The sequence below is a fragment of the Engraulis encrasicolus genome, chromosome 15 (genome assembly GCF_034702125.1).
Source record: "Engraulis encrasicolus isolate BLACKSEA-1 chromosome 15, IST_EnEncr_1.0, whole genome shotgun sequence".
NCBI lineage: Eukaryota > Metazoa > Chordata > Actinopteri > Clupeiformes > Engraulidae > Engraulis > Engraulis encrasicolus.
In genome coordinates, this window is record NC_085871.1 from 9443058 (window position 1) to 9460557 (window position 17500).

General features: G+C 44.4%; 2 protein-coding genes across 3 annotated transcripts in view; both read left to right on the forward strand.

The window, feature by feature from the left end:
- gpam (glycerol-3-phosphate acyltransferase, mitochondrial) overlaps nucleotides 1–4290 on the forward strand; it is a 40014-nt gene extending 35724 nt beyond the window's left edge. For both annotated transcript variants that reach the window (XM_063216988.1, XM_063216989.1), the window contains 3 exons: nucleotides 2046–2235; nucleotides 2563–2621; nucleotides 4011–4290. In XM_063216988.1, the coding sequence (XP_063073058.1) occupies nucleotides 2046–2235; nucleotides 2563–2621; nucleotides 4011–4127 (366 nt within the window). In that variant the 3' untranslated portion in view covers nucleotides 4128–4290. The remainder of the gene's footprint in view (nucleotides 1–2045; nucleotides 2236–2562; nucleotides 2622–4010) is intronic.
- Nucleotides 4291–13330: 9040 nt separating this feature from the next.
- The window catches only part of tectb (tectorin beta), a 19248-nt gene continuing 15078 nt past the window's right edge, over nucleotides 13331–17500 (forward strand). The window contains exons 1-2 of the mRNA XM_063218149.1: nucleotides 13331–13395; nucleotides 15776–15922. Of these exons, the coding sequence (XP_063074219.1) occupies nucleotides 13331–13395; nucleotides 15776–15922 (212 nt within the window). The remainder of the gene's footprint in view (nucleotides 13396–15775; nucleotides 15923–17500) is intronic.

Sequence of the window (17500 nt, forward strand, 5' to 3'; positions counted from 1 at the left end):
GAGAGGAGGAGGGAGAACGCTACCTAAAGGTACATCACACACACACACACACACACACACACACACACACACACACACACACACACACACACACACACACACACACACACACAGTGGCGTAACAACTCGGTCACGGGCCCCGGTGCGAGTATCCAGCACGGGCCCTCGGAGGTTGTGCTAATTTTAGGATATTTTATCTAGCCATTACGGTGAAAGGGTGGGCTATTTTCTTTGCAATTGCAATAGCATGGTGAATGCTGCAACGATGTGTACATTTCCATCATAGAGTATTTAAGTTATCTCTCCCCCCCAAAAAACAACAGGACAAACGCAAAGAAAGGCTTTCGGAATATGTGTCTAGAGACCGGTTGAGACAGGGACAGTGGGCTGGAGACAGTATAGTGTGTGCGTGTGTGCTTGCCAGCGCACACTGCCTGCTGACAGCAGGCTACACAGACGAGGGAGACAACCCTGCTGATCTTAAGCACCCCAGTTTAAACTTCATAAAAAATAACACTAAGGACTTAAAAGATAGATAGCACAATCAACAGGATATGCCTTCATAATGATTTCAATCTTCCACTACCCCACATACACAAGGTGCCATTGCAAAGTAGTTTTGCGTCCTTTGGCATCATCAAATAATGGCGCAATATGCAATGCTGGTTATGGAAGATGGTCCCGGCTACCATAAACATGGGAAAAGATGGAGACGGTGCATGGATGGATACACAACATCCAAGACAACCATGACAACACATTGGTGACAGCCCACCAGTAAAACATACACAGATAGAGCTCTACACACGCACACAGAATCGTGATTTCTTTCTCCCCTCCACTAGCTTACGACTCGAGAGTCCACTTTGTAACATAGCCAAGCTAACAGAAGAACTTAACTTATATTATGCTAACAGGAGAAACGCTAGATGATCAAATACATGGAGTGGGGATGCTGTTAACAAGTCAGCACAACTAGTTGTCAATTGGAGAACACACAACTAAGTTATAACGCTGGGAATAACTACAGCAATACCGCTGTCACAGATTACAAACTAGAATGGACACCGTTAAAAATGTGCCTCGTCTCTTTCGTTTAGCCAGACCCTGCCGAACCCAGACTACTGGACTAGAAATGCCAAATGTGACAACAATTGGAAAATAGGCTACCTGAAGTAGATGAGTGATATGAAATCAATATAATGTCACGGCGGACATTATTACATGTATAGGGAAACCTGTCCTTACCTTCTTCGTAGCGTCTTTGAAATCTTCTTAGATAATATCCAAGGAGGTCTAATATCCATAGGATGTTCTTGCTAGCCAGTAGCCATCTCTATTCTTGGCGAATGAAGTGACTAAACTCATTTTATATACGCATACTACTACAACATAGATAAGATGAGAACAAAAGGCCACGTTCGACTGACCAGCATGCATTTAATTTGAATTGGTAAGGGAATCAATCATGTGGTAATTCCAAACAGAACGTTACCACTGGCGACTCGCGCTCCCTGTTTACATACAGCCAATGATGGTGTATGAAAATATATATCCCACAATTCCTGGCCGCAATGTAAAAAATAAAATGCACAAATATAGCGTTCATGTGTTACCTTTATTGCTATTTGAAACATTTGTCTGAACAATTTCACTGCCCATGTAATGACCTGTAGCAATATAGTAACTAAAAGTGCCAATTTGCAATTGATTTAATGCTCTAAATTCCCACCGTCTTGTGGGAGTCTGACAGATAGTGGGGGTCTATAGATAGTGTCTGGACAAGTTATGAAAGCGCACAGGTTACTTTGCGTATCCATTCTTCGACTCGTAATTAACGAGTAAAGGACTACAGGGGGGGCCGCGAACCACTTTGGAGTGCCCGTTCGCGGGCCCCTCAGTGGTCGCGGGCCCAGGTGCGACTGCACCTGCTGCACCTGCTATAGTTACGCCACTGCGCACACACACACACACACACACACACACACACACACACACACACACACACACACCCCAATTCTGCCATGTGTGTGTGTTTGGTGCAGGTGAGCACGGCGGCGGAGCAGCAGGAGTTCTTCCTGTTCCTGCAGCAGCTGCTGTCCCCGGTGCTGGAGGCCTACAGCGGGGCGGCCATCTTCATCCACAGCCTGGCACAGCCCGTCACCGAGAGCCACTACACACACATGCTCTTCAAGTACCTGCTCGCACGCGCAGAGAAGGGCATCGCTGTCTACGGTGAGTACACACACACACACACACACACACACACACACACACACACACACACACACACACACACACACACACACACACACACACACACAAGGGCATCACTGTATATGGTATATACACACACACGCACGCACGCGCGCACACACACACACACACACACACACACACACACACACACACACACAAAGACGGGCAGATACATAGAGCCACTACACACACAATCAGTGCAAATGCATGCACACACATTCACAGACCAACACTCACATTCACTCATGTGTATGTGTCAAGTCTTCTTTCTGAGTATATTTTTTTGTATGTTTTTTGTTGCAGGGGAGAGTGCAACACATTACCTAGTGAAGAACACAATCAAGACTTTTAAGGAGCTTGGGGTAAGACACACACACACACAGACACACAGACACACAGACACACACACGCACACACAAACTCACCGTACACATGTGACTACACAAACACGACACACACACAACAAATTGAAACATGGTCCATTGAATTCCTCTGAATGCACTCGGAACCAGAGGGCTGCATTCTAGAATTACGGATCTGCAGACTGATGCTTTTGTGTTCTGTTGGTGCTGTAATTAGTGACTGACATCCAAGCTGCTGCTGCTACAGCCACTGCTCTGATGTCACCGCTGACGAGTCACGTTACAAGTCACATTACAAGTCACCAGGGAATCCAGTAGGGCTGCTCGATAATGAGACAAATCAATATCACGATTATTTCAGTCAATATTGATGTCACGTTTTTTTTTTTTTAGACGATATTTCTTTTAAAGACAAATAGTTGTGCTGAGTAATTCACAATCTTCCCTCCTTTCAGCAGCGTGAGTGGAGGGCCATAGAGAAACACACAGTGGTGTTCTGCATGAGTGTTGGGTAGCAAGTCTGCTCTGTGCTCGCAATGGCTCAAGTGGAGGGGAATGTATTGCGCTTAGCGTAACCTACCTTTTGGCATATAGATATATGATAAAAATATTATTTCAACTCGATATTATGAAATTTGATATTGTTTGACAGCAATATTGATATCACAATATAAATGTGATATATTGTACAGCCCTAGAATCTATGTTTTGGCTTTAGAGCTTTGGCAGAGATTGCTGGATTTTGGTTTGTCTGTCTTGATATACATAGTTTTTTTGTTGGTGTGTCTCCTGTCCGTGTTTAGAAATGGAATTGTATTTTATGTGTAATTTTTGTCCACATTTCAAGTCACTGGGGAATCTATTGTGTCTATCGAGGATTGGCAGGGATTTCTGGATTTTCTTTGTCTCTGTTGATGAAGTTTGGTAGTGTGTTTAAATTTATGTAAGAAAGGAGTCGCACACTGGAGCTGAATGCAGTATCAAAAACTGTATTAAACAAAGCCGAAAAAAGTAAATAAAACCGACAGACAGGGGACAAACGTTTCGGTCTAGCCCATCACCAGTGTTCCCAAACTGGATTCAGCATTCTGCATTCAGCTCCAGTGTGCGACTCCTTACTTTTCATTATACTGCTCTTGGAATTACGCACCGAGCAATAGGCTCAGGATAAGACATTGGCATGGACGCCACCCCACCATTACTAAATTTATACAACTTAAATATACTATTTTATGAGAAAATATAGTATTTTTTAGTTTTGGTTTTGGGGAAAATATTGAAGTACAATAACCGTAAATAACTGTATTTACACTCATTTTACCCATTTTTCCACCTCTCTTCTGTGCGTGCGTGCGTGCGTGCGTGCGTGCGTGCGTGTGTGTTCACCAGGTGCTAAAGGAGAGGCGTGAGAATAAGGTGGTCTACCTGGAGCTGAGCAGCACCTTCCTACCTCAGGCCAACCGCAACAAACTACTGCATTATATCCAGGGCTTCAGCCTGCTCTAGACACACCATCACACACACTCACACACACACACACACACACACACACACACACACACACACACACACACACACACACACACACACACACACACACACACACACACACACACACACACACACACACACACACACACAGAAATCACGACAGCCCGCACACACACACACACACACACAGAAATCACGACAGCCCACACACACACATGCGCACACACGCACACAGAAATCATGACAACACGCACACACGCACACACTCACACAGCCACAAAACAGCACAGCACAGGAGCTGAATCAAATTGCTGCACTACGTACAGGACTTCTAATCTGCTGTAGAAACGCGCACACAACTGAACAGGCATTACACACAAATGCTCTCGTATCACATACACACACTCACACAAATATTCGAACAATACACTTGCTTCACACAAACGTACACTCACAAAAACATTCGAACAACATGTTGGTTACGTTAGGTTTTGGTCTGTCGTAGACACGTGCACACAGAGACAGAACAAACGCTGCAGAGACACATGCTGTACATGAACAGTGAACGCGTATGATAAACACACACACACACACACACACACACACACACACACACACACACACACACACACACACACACACACACACACGTGGACGCACACTTGGACATGGACTTCTCCCCCCTCCTGTTAAAAGGGCTTGAACTGGCTTCCCTTATTGGACAAGGGCCTACTGTGAAGAAGCTAACCTGGACGTGCCTTCACACACACACACACACACACACACACACACACACACACACACACACACACACACACACGGTTAAACCAGCAGATAACACACATATGCACACACACACACATGCACACACACAACTACAACCATAGCCTTTCAGTTTGTCTGTGGCATTTCATATATGTGTGGGTGTGGGTGTGGGTGTGTGTTGTTCTCTTGTGGGGGGGTGGATTGTACCCTACGCCTCTTCATGAAATTAGAGGTACCATACTTCTCCTCTCATCAGTATAAATGTCCAGCGTAAGAATGTTCATTTATTTAACTAGATTGCCCGCACTCAAGAATAGATACAGTTCATAGCCCCCCACCCCACCCCCAATACCCTAACTCTGTAACAAGAATAACTACCCAAACTGAAGGTACCCGCGCCCCCCTTCCCCCCACCCTGCCTCCTGCATAGTCATGGGCATTTTAACTCTCAACTGTAAACCTGTAGAGAGTTTTGAATTGTTATGAAATGTATGTATAATATATATATACGAATGTATAAAAAAATGATTTTCTTAAACTATGTGAATAGAAATAGGGTTTGAGACGTTCCCAGTGTTTACTTTGAGTTTGTGTTCTCACAGTATCCGAGTTACCTGTCTTACGGATCACGCAAGTTTGTCTTTAGCCCTTCACACCTGTTCAGTTCCGTTGCCGCGACTGTACGGCTTAGTTTTTTTTGTTTATGTTTGTGTTTTACTATTTGTTTGCATGATTGTAAAATAGATTCAATCAGGTCACATGGCTGGTCATGTGACATGTGAGTGTTCACAAATGGGAGGGGAAAAATAAATGAGAGTTCTGAGTGTGAATAGTAACCAGGTGCAAGGCTCTCTCCGCTTAGCTGATGTAGCTCCAGTTTGTTAGCGTCTCAAGTGTTCAGTAGACTGTGGGGAGACATTTTTAACTGTGTGTTTAGCTGATATTTACCTTTTGAGTTTGGGATATGCCTGCCCAGCTGTGTTGCTGTCTCATTTTCTAGCTTTGAGCAAGGCCAGTGTACTGTAACAATTATGGCCGCTAATACAGTACTTATTCATAGTTACATTTCACTTAACCACCGGTGAATAGAAATCTTTTGGGTTTTTTTTGTTTGATGATGCTAACAGCTCATATAGCATTAGCCCGTAACATTACGTTTAAGTAAGCTAACAACAATATCTAAAACAAAAAGTTAAAACAAATCTCTCTCAAAATGTTCAACGCTTGATCGCGGACTAATCTTGTGTTTGGCGAAATGCTGAAAGTTGTTAATATTTTTGTGAGACTAACACATCAACAGTCAATTAACTTGATATACTTGACTGTAGATAATCTAGCTTTCTAATTGGCTAGCATTGACATCTGGCTGTCTCTGACATTGTTTCGTTACTTTAGCAGAGGTTTTAAACTGTACAGTGTCCATTTCTTTTTAATATTTCATAATCATTAAAAATAGCTGAACTTGCAATCTGTCAATTTATATGCAAATCACTATTAACTATGTTTTCTATCTTTCTGGAAATTGGACATAAATGGTCTGTCACATTTTTAGTTGGCTCAAGTAAAGGCAGAATTAATTGTTGGATAAATGGTTGATTCAGAAATGCTTACCTACATTCTTCCTCACCATTTTGCACCCCTAAAATACGACTAGAATTACTTTGACTGAGTTAATGCTCATTCTGATCTGTATGCTAACTGTGGAGTAACGTAGCGCTAAAACCTGAAGGCTAATCTGTCACCAGCCACCACTAACGTGTTAAATGGACTAAAATATTTTCTGTCTGAAAAAAGCACTTATTTGCTGGGGCTATGTTCAGTATATGCTGTGAGCAGGCCTTGCTGATGAAGAGATGGGAGAGTGAGCGAAGATTTGTTGGGGAGTTGGCTGTGAGTTTAAAAGTGTTTTTGTAAGTGGAAGTGGAGGTTTGTGAAAGTTATTTTTTAGGATTTTCAGAGTGTACGACATGCTGGAGGACTTGAACTTGAAGCTGTGACACGACTTAAGGAATATGTGTATATGGTGTGTGTGTGCACGCGCATGTGTGTGTGCGCGTGCGTGTGTGTACGACTGTGTTGTATTTAGTCAGAGTCTAATATATCTCTTCTTGTGGAGTATAATCGGCATGATGGTGAAGTGTGGTGCTGGAAAAGTGTAATGCTACTGAAATGCATTGGTTATTGTACAGAGAACGGATGGTGCTTTTTTTTAAAGTTAACTACGAGATTTGACAGGTGGCTACCAATGAATGTGGTGTGTGCGCGTCCGTGCGTGCGTGTGTGTGTGTCCTTGAAGCCTGTATTTTGACAAGCACAGCCTTGGTCAGTTGGCCAAAGACCATTCACCACCGCAGTGAAACTTAGGTTACACATACCCATAATATCCAGTAATAAATGTCATTCATGAGTTCATGAAGGGTCAGGAAGCGCACTCAACACCTTCTAATGCACTACATTGGGTGCTTAACTTTGTCGATGAATAAACAAAAACGTAAAAAATAAATGAATAAAGAAGCACTCATCAGATTTTTTTAATCACCTCAATCTGATGAGTGCTTCTTTATTTATTTATTTTTGAAGTTTCAGTTTATTCATGAATTCATGCCCCGTTTTGTCACTCTTGCTGTATCATACTCATTCATGCCTATTCACGTTTGTCTGTCTGTCTGTCGACTGCTGTGTTGTAGTGTCTGCTGTACTGTTTGCCAACTTGGCATTCCATTAAACGGATCACTGCATTGCTGTGTTGAGTCTCATCTTCAATTGTGTGCGTGCGTGCGTGCCTACGTGCGTGCGTGCTCGGTCAGAATAATATGTGTGTGATATAATGTTGGAAGTATTCATAGTTAGTCATTGTCCCAGAATTCCCCACAGAAAGGTCTGTAAGGTATGTGTGTGTTATCTTGAGCAAGTGAATGGTAAACAGAGGGGATTTGAAAGGAGTCACTTTAACAGCTCTGCGTCTGTCTATTTTTCATTTTTATTTTTCTCTTAACTTGTTTTTCGTGCTTTCACATTCCCACTCATCCATCCATTTCATCCACTCTGTTCTTTCACCCACTTCGTCCTGACGAGGCAAAGCATCTCGATGTATAATGCGCTCACTCAATGTATAATGTTTCTGCTTCCCTGTCCTAGTGTGGATTGGTTTGTAATGAAGCATAATTGGTGGTCTGTGATGGGGCACATTTCAGAATGTCGCCAATTCCTAGCTGTGGAGAAAAGCATTGGCTGAATCCTACGATTCTAAACGTTGCCGTTTTGAGAATGTGCCGTAGGTTAAATTATAATCTAAACAATCTGTAAGTCAGCGTAAACGCTTACTGGTCAGTCTGTTAGTGATTACAGCTGCATCGGAATGGTAACAATCCAGTGTCAAGGATTTACAATCCAGTCGATTACATAGTGATCACATACTGTACAAGCACAACACACTGTATGTTGTTGTATTTGGGGGGCAACCGCTATTCCGACATAGCGCTATTCCGACACTTTTTCATGCCGCTATTCCGACCCAGGGTTAGGGTTAGGGATGTCGGAATAGCGGCATGTAGGAATAGCGGCGGACGGTGGAAAACGTGTCGGTATTCCGACAATAGACATTAACTTCGGAATAGCGACATGTCGGAATAGCGCCACGTAACCGTTGTATTTAGTGCAGTCAGCAGATTGTTTGAATGTCAAACTAGTAATACTGTACTGTATACACAATCGCACAATCCCACTGCTGGAATAGGTGTGTGTGTGTGTGTGTGTGTGTGCGTGCGTGCGAGCGAGCGTGGAGGCTTGCCTGTGTTTTCTTTATTAGAGGATAGCCTCTTGAGATAGAAATCTCTGCTTCGAGAGGGTCCTGTGTGATAGATGGCATCCGACAAAAAGCATGGGGTTTGACAAAAAGCATGGGGTTTGACCCTTCATCCCCTCCATGTACTTGACATAGGAATTCACCGTTTGTACGGCAACGGCCTCTTGGCCTAGCCATAACAGTGGTTGCTTGGAGACCCATGAGCCCTGACTCCCCACTGTACTCACATGACTGGACTCTCATTTATCCCCGTCGTCATGACCAGGGAAGCTGACAGCGGGGGACAAAGGGGTCCGTTGTCCTGCTCTCAGAGAGATGTGGGGAGGCCCAGACGTAGGGTCCTTACTACATTGTATGCATTGGGTGGAGAGGGGTCCTTTCAGATGACATTGTCCAGGACCTGGCCAACGCTGTGTCAGCAGCCCTGATCACAACCATCACATGATGCTGCACCACGAGCGGAGTCACCCGATTTGGTCCCCTCGTGCCTGTGGTGAAACGACCCCCCTCCCGCAGGGTTGCCAGACGTGACTAATGATTTCCAGTCCAAAAAAAAACGCCTGGAGCCACTAAATCCCCCCATTTGAACTAAATTCTATTGATTTACGTGGTCATGACTCTGCAGAACAATCAGCCCAATACCTTTTTTGTTTTACATGCAGACGGTCATCCTAAACAGCCCAGTTGGGCAGGAAATGGCAACACTGACATGTCCCCAACAGTAATCTAATCTGAGGAGTCAAGGCTTTACTCCTTACCACAATCCTAATCTACTCTGGTCACGTAGTCCCATTTGCTGGTTACAACTTGTAGCAGTGATCTCCAATTATTTTCTCCCAAGGGTCAAATTATGTGGCGCAAATGAGGCTGAGAGCCAAGATATGGCCTGCATGCCGCCTTTGGAGACCACTGGCTGTGAGGATGAGGGGGGGCAACCGCCATTCCGACATATCGCTATTCCGACATACCGCTATTCCGACATCTGGCATGCCGTGGGGTTAGGGTTAGGGGTAGGGTTGGGGTTAGGGTTAACGTGCTGGTGTTCCGAAAGTAGACATTAATGTCGGAATAGCGGCATGTCAGAATAGCGCCATGTAACCGAGGATGAGGGAAAGCAGTGGTTTTCAACCTTTCTGTCAGTCGCATAAAGCAGAAGGAAATTTTAAAAAATAAGTGACATTTATAAACACGGAGCAGCTGTCTGGGTGAGAGGATATTGAGTCCTACGGCTGCTTTGTCAGCTGCTCATGCCCCTCTGCGAAGGAGGTCATGCATACTGTGGTGCTGTGCCGCTTTGAGCTTTGTTGATGAGGAGGGCCTTTGTGGTTGACTGTAAAGGCAGACTTGTGTTTTGATGTGACGCTGAGAGGATGTGAAACTGATCACAAACACACACACACACACACACACACATTCACCATCTGGCCACAGTGCCCTCCAGTGGAGACGGCTAGTAATGTATGTGCTCGTTTGGATTTCCACAGAGTTCCTGCATGGCCTTCAGTCTAGTCTAGACTAGAGCATCACAGTGCCACCCTATGGAGCCCATCAACAAGGTGTCTGTTAGTGTCGCTTACACTATAGGCTATAGGGAGTGTAAGTCATGGCCTTTGATGGGTCTGCAGATGGGGGGGAAAAAGCAAAACAGCGAATGGGAGTCAATGAAGAGACCTTTTTGAAGGGCGAGTGGAAGCTCTCGTATGCCTTGTTTGTGGGATCTTGGGCCCCCTGGAAGGGCATGACGTAGGCTTCCTACCGATGTTATATGTGTGAGTGGGCATGGGAGTTTGTGGGAGTTTAAAATGTGTTCTTTAAGGGTGGTGTGTGTGTGTGTGCGCGCGCGACACATGGATTTTAAAGGAGTTCTTTAAGAATGTGTGTTCCCCTTTTCAGCATCCTCAATTCCCCCTGAGTGAGTGTGTGTGTGAGTGAAACAAGTGTCTACATCAGTGCATACACATATACATAAGTGACTACACCAAAAGGTAAATATTTAAAGGTCCTGAAACAGATACTGCATATTGCTCAGTTACTTACTATATACGTAGCTTCTTTAAAGGGACACTGTGTGAGATTTTTAGTTGTTTATTTCCAGAATTCATGCTGCCCATTCACTAATGTTACCTTTTTCATGAATACTTACCACCACCATCAAATTCTAAGTATTCATTATGACTGGAAAAATTGCACTTTTCATACATGAAAAGGGGGATCTTCTCCATAGTCCGGCATTTTGAATTTCCAAAAATAGCCATTTTAGCTGCAAAAATGACTCTACTTGGATCATACTAGGAAATATTTGTTTATTACTTAGTAAACTTTCATGTAAAGATCAAATTTGGCAATAGGCAGCCCAGTTTCAATGAGCAGCATAGTTGCAGTACCTTTTTTGACCATTTCCTGCACAGTGTACCTTTAAGAATCCCTTTTCTCATGTAGAGATCCTGTCTTGTATGAATGTGCTGAGAAGATGGGGCCCCCAACCTACCTGGGAGCGAGTAAGGGGTAAGGTGTACGGGTGTGTGTCCCAATGAAAGGCTAGTGTGTGTGCGTGTGCGTGTGTGCACGTGTGAATGTGTACATACCTCTACAAACAAATGTCTGAAACAGAATACTCTAGTGTCTTTCTGTTCATTTCACGTGTAGTTGAACAGTGTAGAGAAATCCATTTCATCATGGGAGGGAAATGCATCGCAAATCAGAGAATACAGCTTAACTACAGCATGTATCGTCTGTTTGCGAGTTACAACCTAGCTGAAGCATTGAGATAGACCACATACCATAATAGTACAGTAGTATAAAGATGACAGACACCCTACAGTAGTCCAAATCAAACCCCTTGGTAACCATCCAGGAGGTTGTTGTAGAAGATAAATCCATGCGTGTACAGGTATTTGCATGTTTCGTGTGTTTAGACAAATCCATGTGGGTTTGTGTGTTCAGTGTACAGTGCTGTAGAGTTAGGATTTGTCCAGTAGAGAGTGGTGTGTGTGCGTGCGTGCGTGCATGTGTGTTTGGCCAAGCGGAAGAGAAGAGGAGATGGTTGGGAGGAAGATGTGTTCTCCTGGTTACATGTTTTCTGACGAGCCTGTTTTTTTTTCATTTATGCACAGTTGTCTCTCTTCTCCTTCTGTTGGATTTTGAATAAATTAATAATTACTAAAAACTACATGACCGTGTCTGTCTCCTCATTGGGCTAGCTAAACCCTATCAAGGATGAAAGGTTTCAGCAGAGTTTGAGTTTAGGTGCTTAAAGGGACACTGTGCAGGAAATGGTCAAAAAGGGTACCTGCAACTATGCTGCTCATTGAAACTGGGCTGCCAATTGCCAAATTTGATCTTAACATGAAAGTTGTCTAAGTAATAAACAAATATTTTCTAGTATGGTCCAAGTAGAGTCATTTTTGCAGCTAAAAATGGCTATTTTTGGAAATTCAAAATGGCGGACCATGGAGAAGATCCCCCTTTTCATGTATGAAAAGTGCAATTTTTCCAGTCATAATGAATACTTAGAATTTGATGGTGGTGGTAAGTATTCATGAAAAAGATAACATTAGTAAATGGGAAGCATGAATTCTGGAAATAAACAACTAAAAATCTCACACAGTGTCCCTTAAAGTGTTTGAGGAAGATTAGTCTGTAGGAGAATGACAGAAAAGTCTCTGTGGACAGTTAAAGTGCTCAAGTATCCCTATTTTATTCAGGGGCACCTTTGGAACTGTTGGTTTTTATGAGAATAAATTGTGTATCAATCTCAAAGAAAATTAAGGAGCTCTTAAAGAGAAAGATGTCAGACTGGGGGAAAAAATCTCCATGTAATGTAAAATGTAAAACAATCCAAGATACAGTAGGTGTCTAAAAATATTAGGGGTGTAAATAATGATCGACTTGAATCGGTGCATCAATCCTACATCCCACTTGCCTGGTTAACACCAGACCTAATCACAAGTGAGATCGAAACGATTGTGTAGAACTTAAGGCAGTATGGGAGTTCCCAGGCTAACATCCCACGATTCAATTCATCGATTCATCCACAAGAGAATCGATGAATTGTTAATAATCTATTAACCGAATTTGTAATTATTGCATTCATTTTTTGAGGTATTTTATTTTGCTCATGCAGCAGGCCTAATACTGACACAGACCATAATAAAGATGCCCCTAAATGAAATGCATGCAGATATTTCAACTTTTGTTGATTGATTTAACATGTCACACATAAGCCAAACCTGTATAAGGTAAAAAAAAAAATTAAAAAAAATGAAGCATTAATTTGAATTGAATCGAATCATAGAGCATTCTTCAGGATCAAAAATAGTCGAATCGTTGGCCTAAGGAATTGATAGTGAATCGAATCACCATGAAGGCTGTGATTTACACTCCTAACAAATTTTTCTATTTCACGGCCGTCATAAGCCAATAAAGACCATTACCTCACCACAGATGCTATAGATGCATTTTCCTCCACCTTGAGGAACTCATCTCCTTTATACCCTCATACTGCTTCATACTCCTTTATGCCCCTTATTGAATATTAACAAGTGCTTTTTAAAAAATCCTATTATGTAAGCTCACATTCAAACAGATTGAAATAATGAAATCTCAAAGGTCTTGAATGAAGTAGTCTGGGCCGCCGCTGTGGCTCAACATGTCATTCGTCACGTACTGTATTCTGGGTGCGGCACAACACAAGCACGGTGGTGGAAGATTCCGGTAAGTGTGTGAGTGTGTGTTGTCCCTCTTTAAGTCCCCTCTACTCTCCGATGGCATCACGAGGGGAAACCAAAGATGAGCAACAGACGGACTCTGAAGCGTCTTGGATCAAGTGCATGTTTCCCAAAGAGAGAGAGAGAGAGAGAGAGAGAGAGAGAGAGAGAGAGAGAGATTGTGTGTGTGTGTGTGTGTGTGTGTGTGTGTGTGTGTGTGTGTGTGTGTGTGTGTGTGTGTGTGTGTGTGTGTGTGTGTGTGTGTGTGTGTGTGTGTGTGTGTGTGGTGGCGGCGCCGGGGTGGTGGTGGTGGCGCCGGTGTGGTGGTGGTGGTGGGGTGGGGTTCGGGGTTAAGAGAGAACAAGGGAGAGTTGGGGCTGAGGTTTCCTCAACTAACCAGCCCACTGGGACCTCTTCACAGAGCTGCACCTGTAACACACACACACACACACACACACACACACACACACACACACACACACACACACACACACACACACACACACACACACACACACACACACACACACACACACACTAACTACTGTGTCCCTCTGAATATGCATGCGCACACACACTCATACACTCATGTCATACAAATACACACACCGTCAAATATCTCTGCCATCTCCTCAACTCACGCACACACACACACACACACACACACACACACACACACACACACACACACACACACACACACACACACACACACACACACACACACACACACACACACACACACACACAGAGAGTTTACTGTTTGTGGTCATCAGTGGATGGGATACAAACACAACAACAAGTACAACGACATGTATTTTTTATAGCACAATATCACAACCGTTGACAGTTGAAGTGCTTTGAAATACACACATGCACATTACCACATTCCATTCACACACCAGCTATGAAGGCTGCCAAGAAGGCGCCAATTGTCCAGGGTTCACGTGAGAAAGTGTGCACACACACACACACACACAAAGCACAACATAGGTACAACAATAGTTGCACAACCATTCAACACACACATGAAAATGCTAAAATTCTCAGTCAGTTCATAATAGTCACATTTACAAATACATAATTCAGCTACCGGTGCACAACCATTCAGCCTAAGCACTAGCACATGCGCTGTACACTATATGCAGTCTTTACACACACACACACACACACACACACACACACACACACACACACACACACACACACACACACACACACACACACACACACACACACACACACACACACACACACACACACACACACACACACACACACACACACACACACACACACACACACACACACAGGAAAATAAAAGGTGCCAGAATATTAGCACATCATACCAAACACACATACAGGACTATTCACACAGCACCAATACACACACAAATACACATAAAACACACGGACTGGACTGGTGATCTGGCATACAGGGATTTTCTTGGCGGGTCGACAGTCCTCAGGGGCTGATGTTGTACATTTTGTTTTTTTCTTTCCTTTTTTGTGTCTTTTCCCCCTTAGAGACCAGTCCACAACTTAGATGGGGTGGCCCATGGATCCATCTTAAATGTAGACAGTGGACAGAACCAATCAATACAGTACAAAATATAGGCCTAGGCTATACGTACAAAATGCCCGGGCTGTCTTTTTTGATGTTGATCGCAATCCAAGTCTGCCCAGCACGAGGAGTGAATTGGGAAGGTGTTACATAACGGGATGGAATCCGCTGGGCGATCTAAACAGAAGACGGCCCCTATCAGATCAGATGGTGGGAAACCCAATGCGTCGGCGGGCCCCAAGCCCGGGCCCAGTGCTGCGGTGGTGGTGGCGGTGGCGGTGGCGGTGGTGGTAGTGGTGGTGGTGAGGTGGTTTGCTTCGGTCCAGAGCTGGGCTGGGACTGAAAAACGTCCCGGGTATTTTTTGGCGTAGACCAGCCCCTCGAACATCACTCCTGTTTTTTTTTTTCTCCTATGATTTGATTGATGATCTCTGTCCACGGTCTATATGGAAAATCGTAGTTGTATAAAGTAGAAGTAGAAGTACTGTCAAAAATGTAATTACAACACGAGTGGTAGGATGTATGATGAAATCCAAGGCACAAGGCTTTAGCCCTGATGAAGGCCAATGTTTGGCCGAAGCATGTTGGCAAATTTTAATGTTCAAATATGAACTAGCTACATTTAATGAAAAGCTTTCTAATGAAGACGAAGAGTGTCTTGGATTTCATCATACATCTCTAAGTTACGTCTAACCAAAGAGCACCTTCGCACTACAAAACAGAACGCCGAAGCCCTCTGACCTACGCCTTTGTTTACGAGTGGTAGGATGTTACATAGCTGCAACTACATAATACTATACTGGTGTTGTAATTACATCTGTAGCAGTACTTCAACTCGATTACAACAACAACAACAACAACAACAACAACAACAACATAAAGGGGAAAAAACCTCAACAGCCTTGACCCCTGAGCCTCGGCCGCTGTCGGCCCACCGGGAAAATGTCCTGTACGCTATGCCAGATGACGGGTAGGTCCCCTGCTTCAGTCTGATCCAGATCAGTTATCCGTGTATCCGATGCATATCTCTGCCGGACGCTATTCCCGCCCGCCTCGCCTCTGTTTCCCAGCGGCCGGTGCCATTGGGATGCTAATTGGGCGCCTAAGTGCCCGTTTTGAGGCCCAGAATGGACTCTTCAGCGCCCATGCCCGCCTCCATCGGCACCCACGACTCCTCTTACCCTCACGCCACACAACACACACACACCGGCGACTACCCACCACACACACCCACGACTACTCACAGCTTTGTTCGGACCCGGGACAAAGTCATCTGAAAGGACCCTCCCCGCTCAATACATACAGTACAATGTATTGAGGACCCGATTCCAGGCCCTCCCTTGGGCCCGAGACAACTGATTCCTTTGCCCACCCACCTGTCGACTTCCCTGTCCTCCCACCACAATCAAACTCTTCTGACTCATGTAATTGCTCCATTTCAGCCCCCATTGATTGTGTGGGCAGCAAAAGGCCCAGCTCGGGGCCAGGAAGGGCCCCCGGTATGGTCACTGCTGAACAGGTGGGCTGATCCCTAGGGTGACTTAACCCCCAAGGGTCTAGTAGAGGGCATTGCAGGGTATACGCAGGCCCATGGTACTGAGGAGGCCTACCTGGACCATGTTACATAGGCCTTGCCTATCTGTGTCTGTGTGTGTTTGTGTATTTTTGTGCTATGGATCTCCTCTGACCTATTTCCATGCACTTATCTGGTCTGGACAGAGAATGAACGACAACAACAATCACTACATCCACTGTCCGCGCTGAATCGAATCGCTGTCGAATTACCCAGCGTCATGTCACATTAGCAGCGGTGGGGCTTTATTGCGCTATCTGGGACGGTAAACACTATGTTCACGTATAGACATTCAAATGTCCTCCAGGAAGCTAATCGATGGCGCAATGCCTGATGGGATACGTACTGTGTCTGTGAGATTGTCTGGGCTTCAATGCCCCCCCCCTCCCTCCACCACCACCACCACCTGTGTAGCCAAACACAGAGACAGCCAGAAGTGACCCGACGGACCAGACCAAAGGTTCAAAGGACAGCTGGCAACAACAACCAGCCAGCGATTTACCAGGAGCCAACAATCCCCCTGTTGTCGACAATTTCCCTCATTGCAACATAGAATGGCTTGCCATGAGTCGTTTCCTTTTGACGGGCTTCTACTATATTCGATCTACGTTTGGTAAATCATTGAATGTCCCCTATCTGCAAGAAGATGTTGTTTTCAGCAGGGTTTGTGCATTTATTTGTTGGTTGGATTTGCAAAATAACTCGCCAATGCATAAGTGTATCATTCTTAAGCTTTGCCAGTATGTACAGGGGTTGGACAAAATAACTGTGACACCGGTCATTTTAGTGTCGGAAGTTGCATGGCTGCATGCGCAAGCTAACTACATTCTGGTGATGATATGAGCACACTTGGCAGAGGCGTGTGTTTTACTCCCAGCCTGAAATCCGCTTGTCATTTCGTAGTCTCTTTGTGCAGATGAGATCGCCAGCGGGCCTGTTTTCATCATAACAACATCGCTTTGACATTACAGAGCT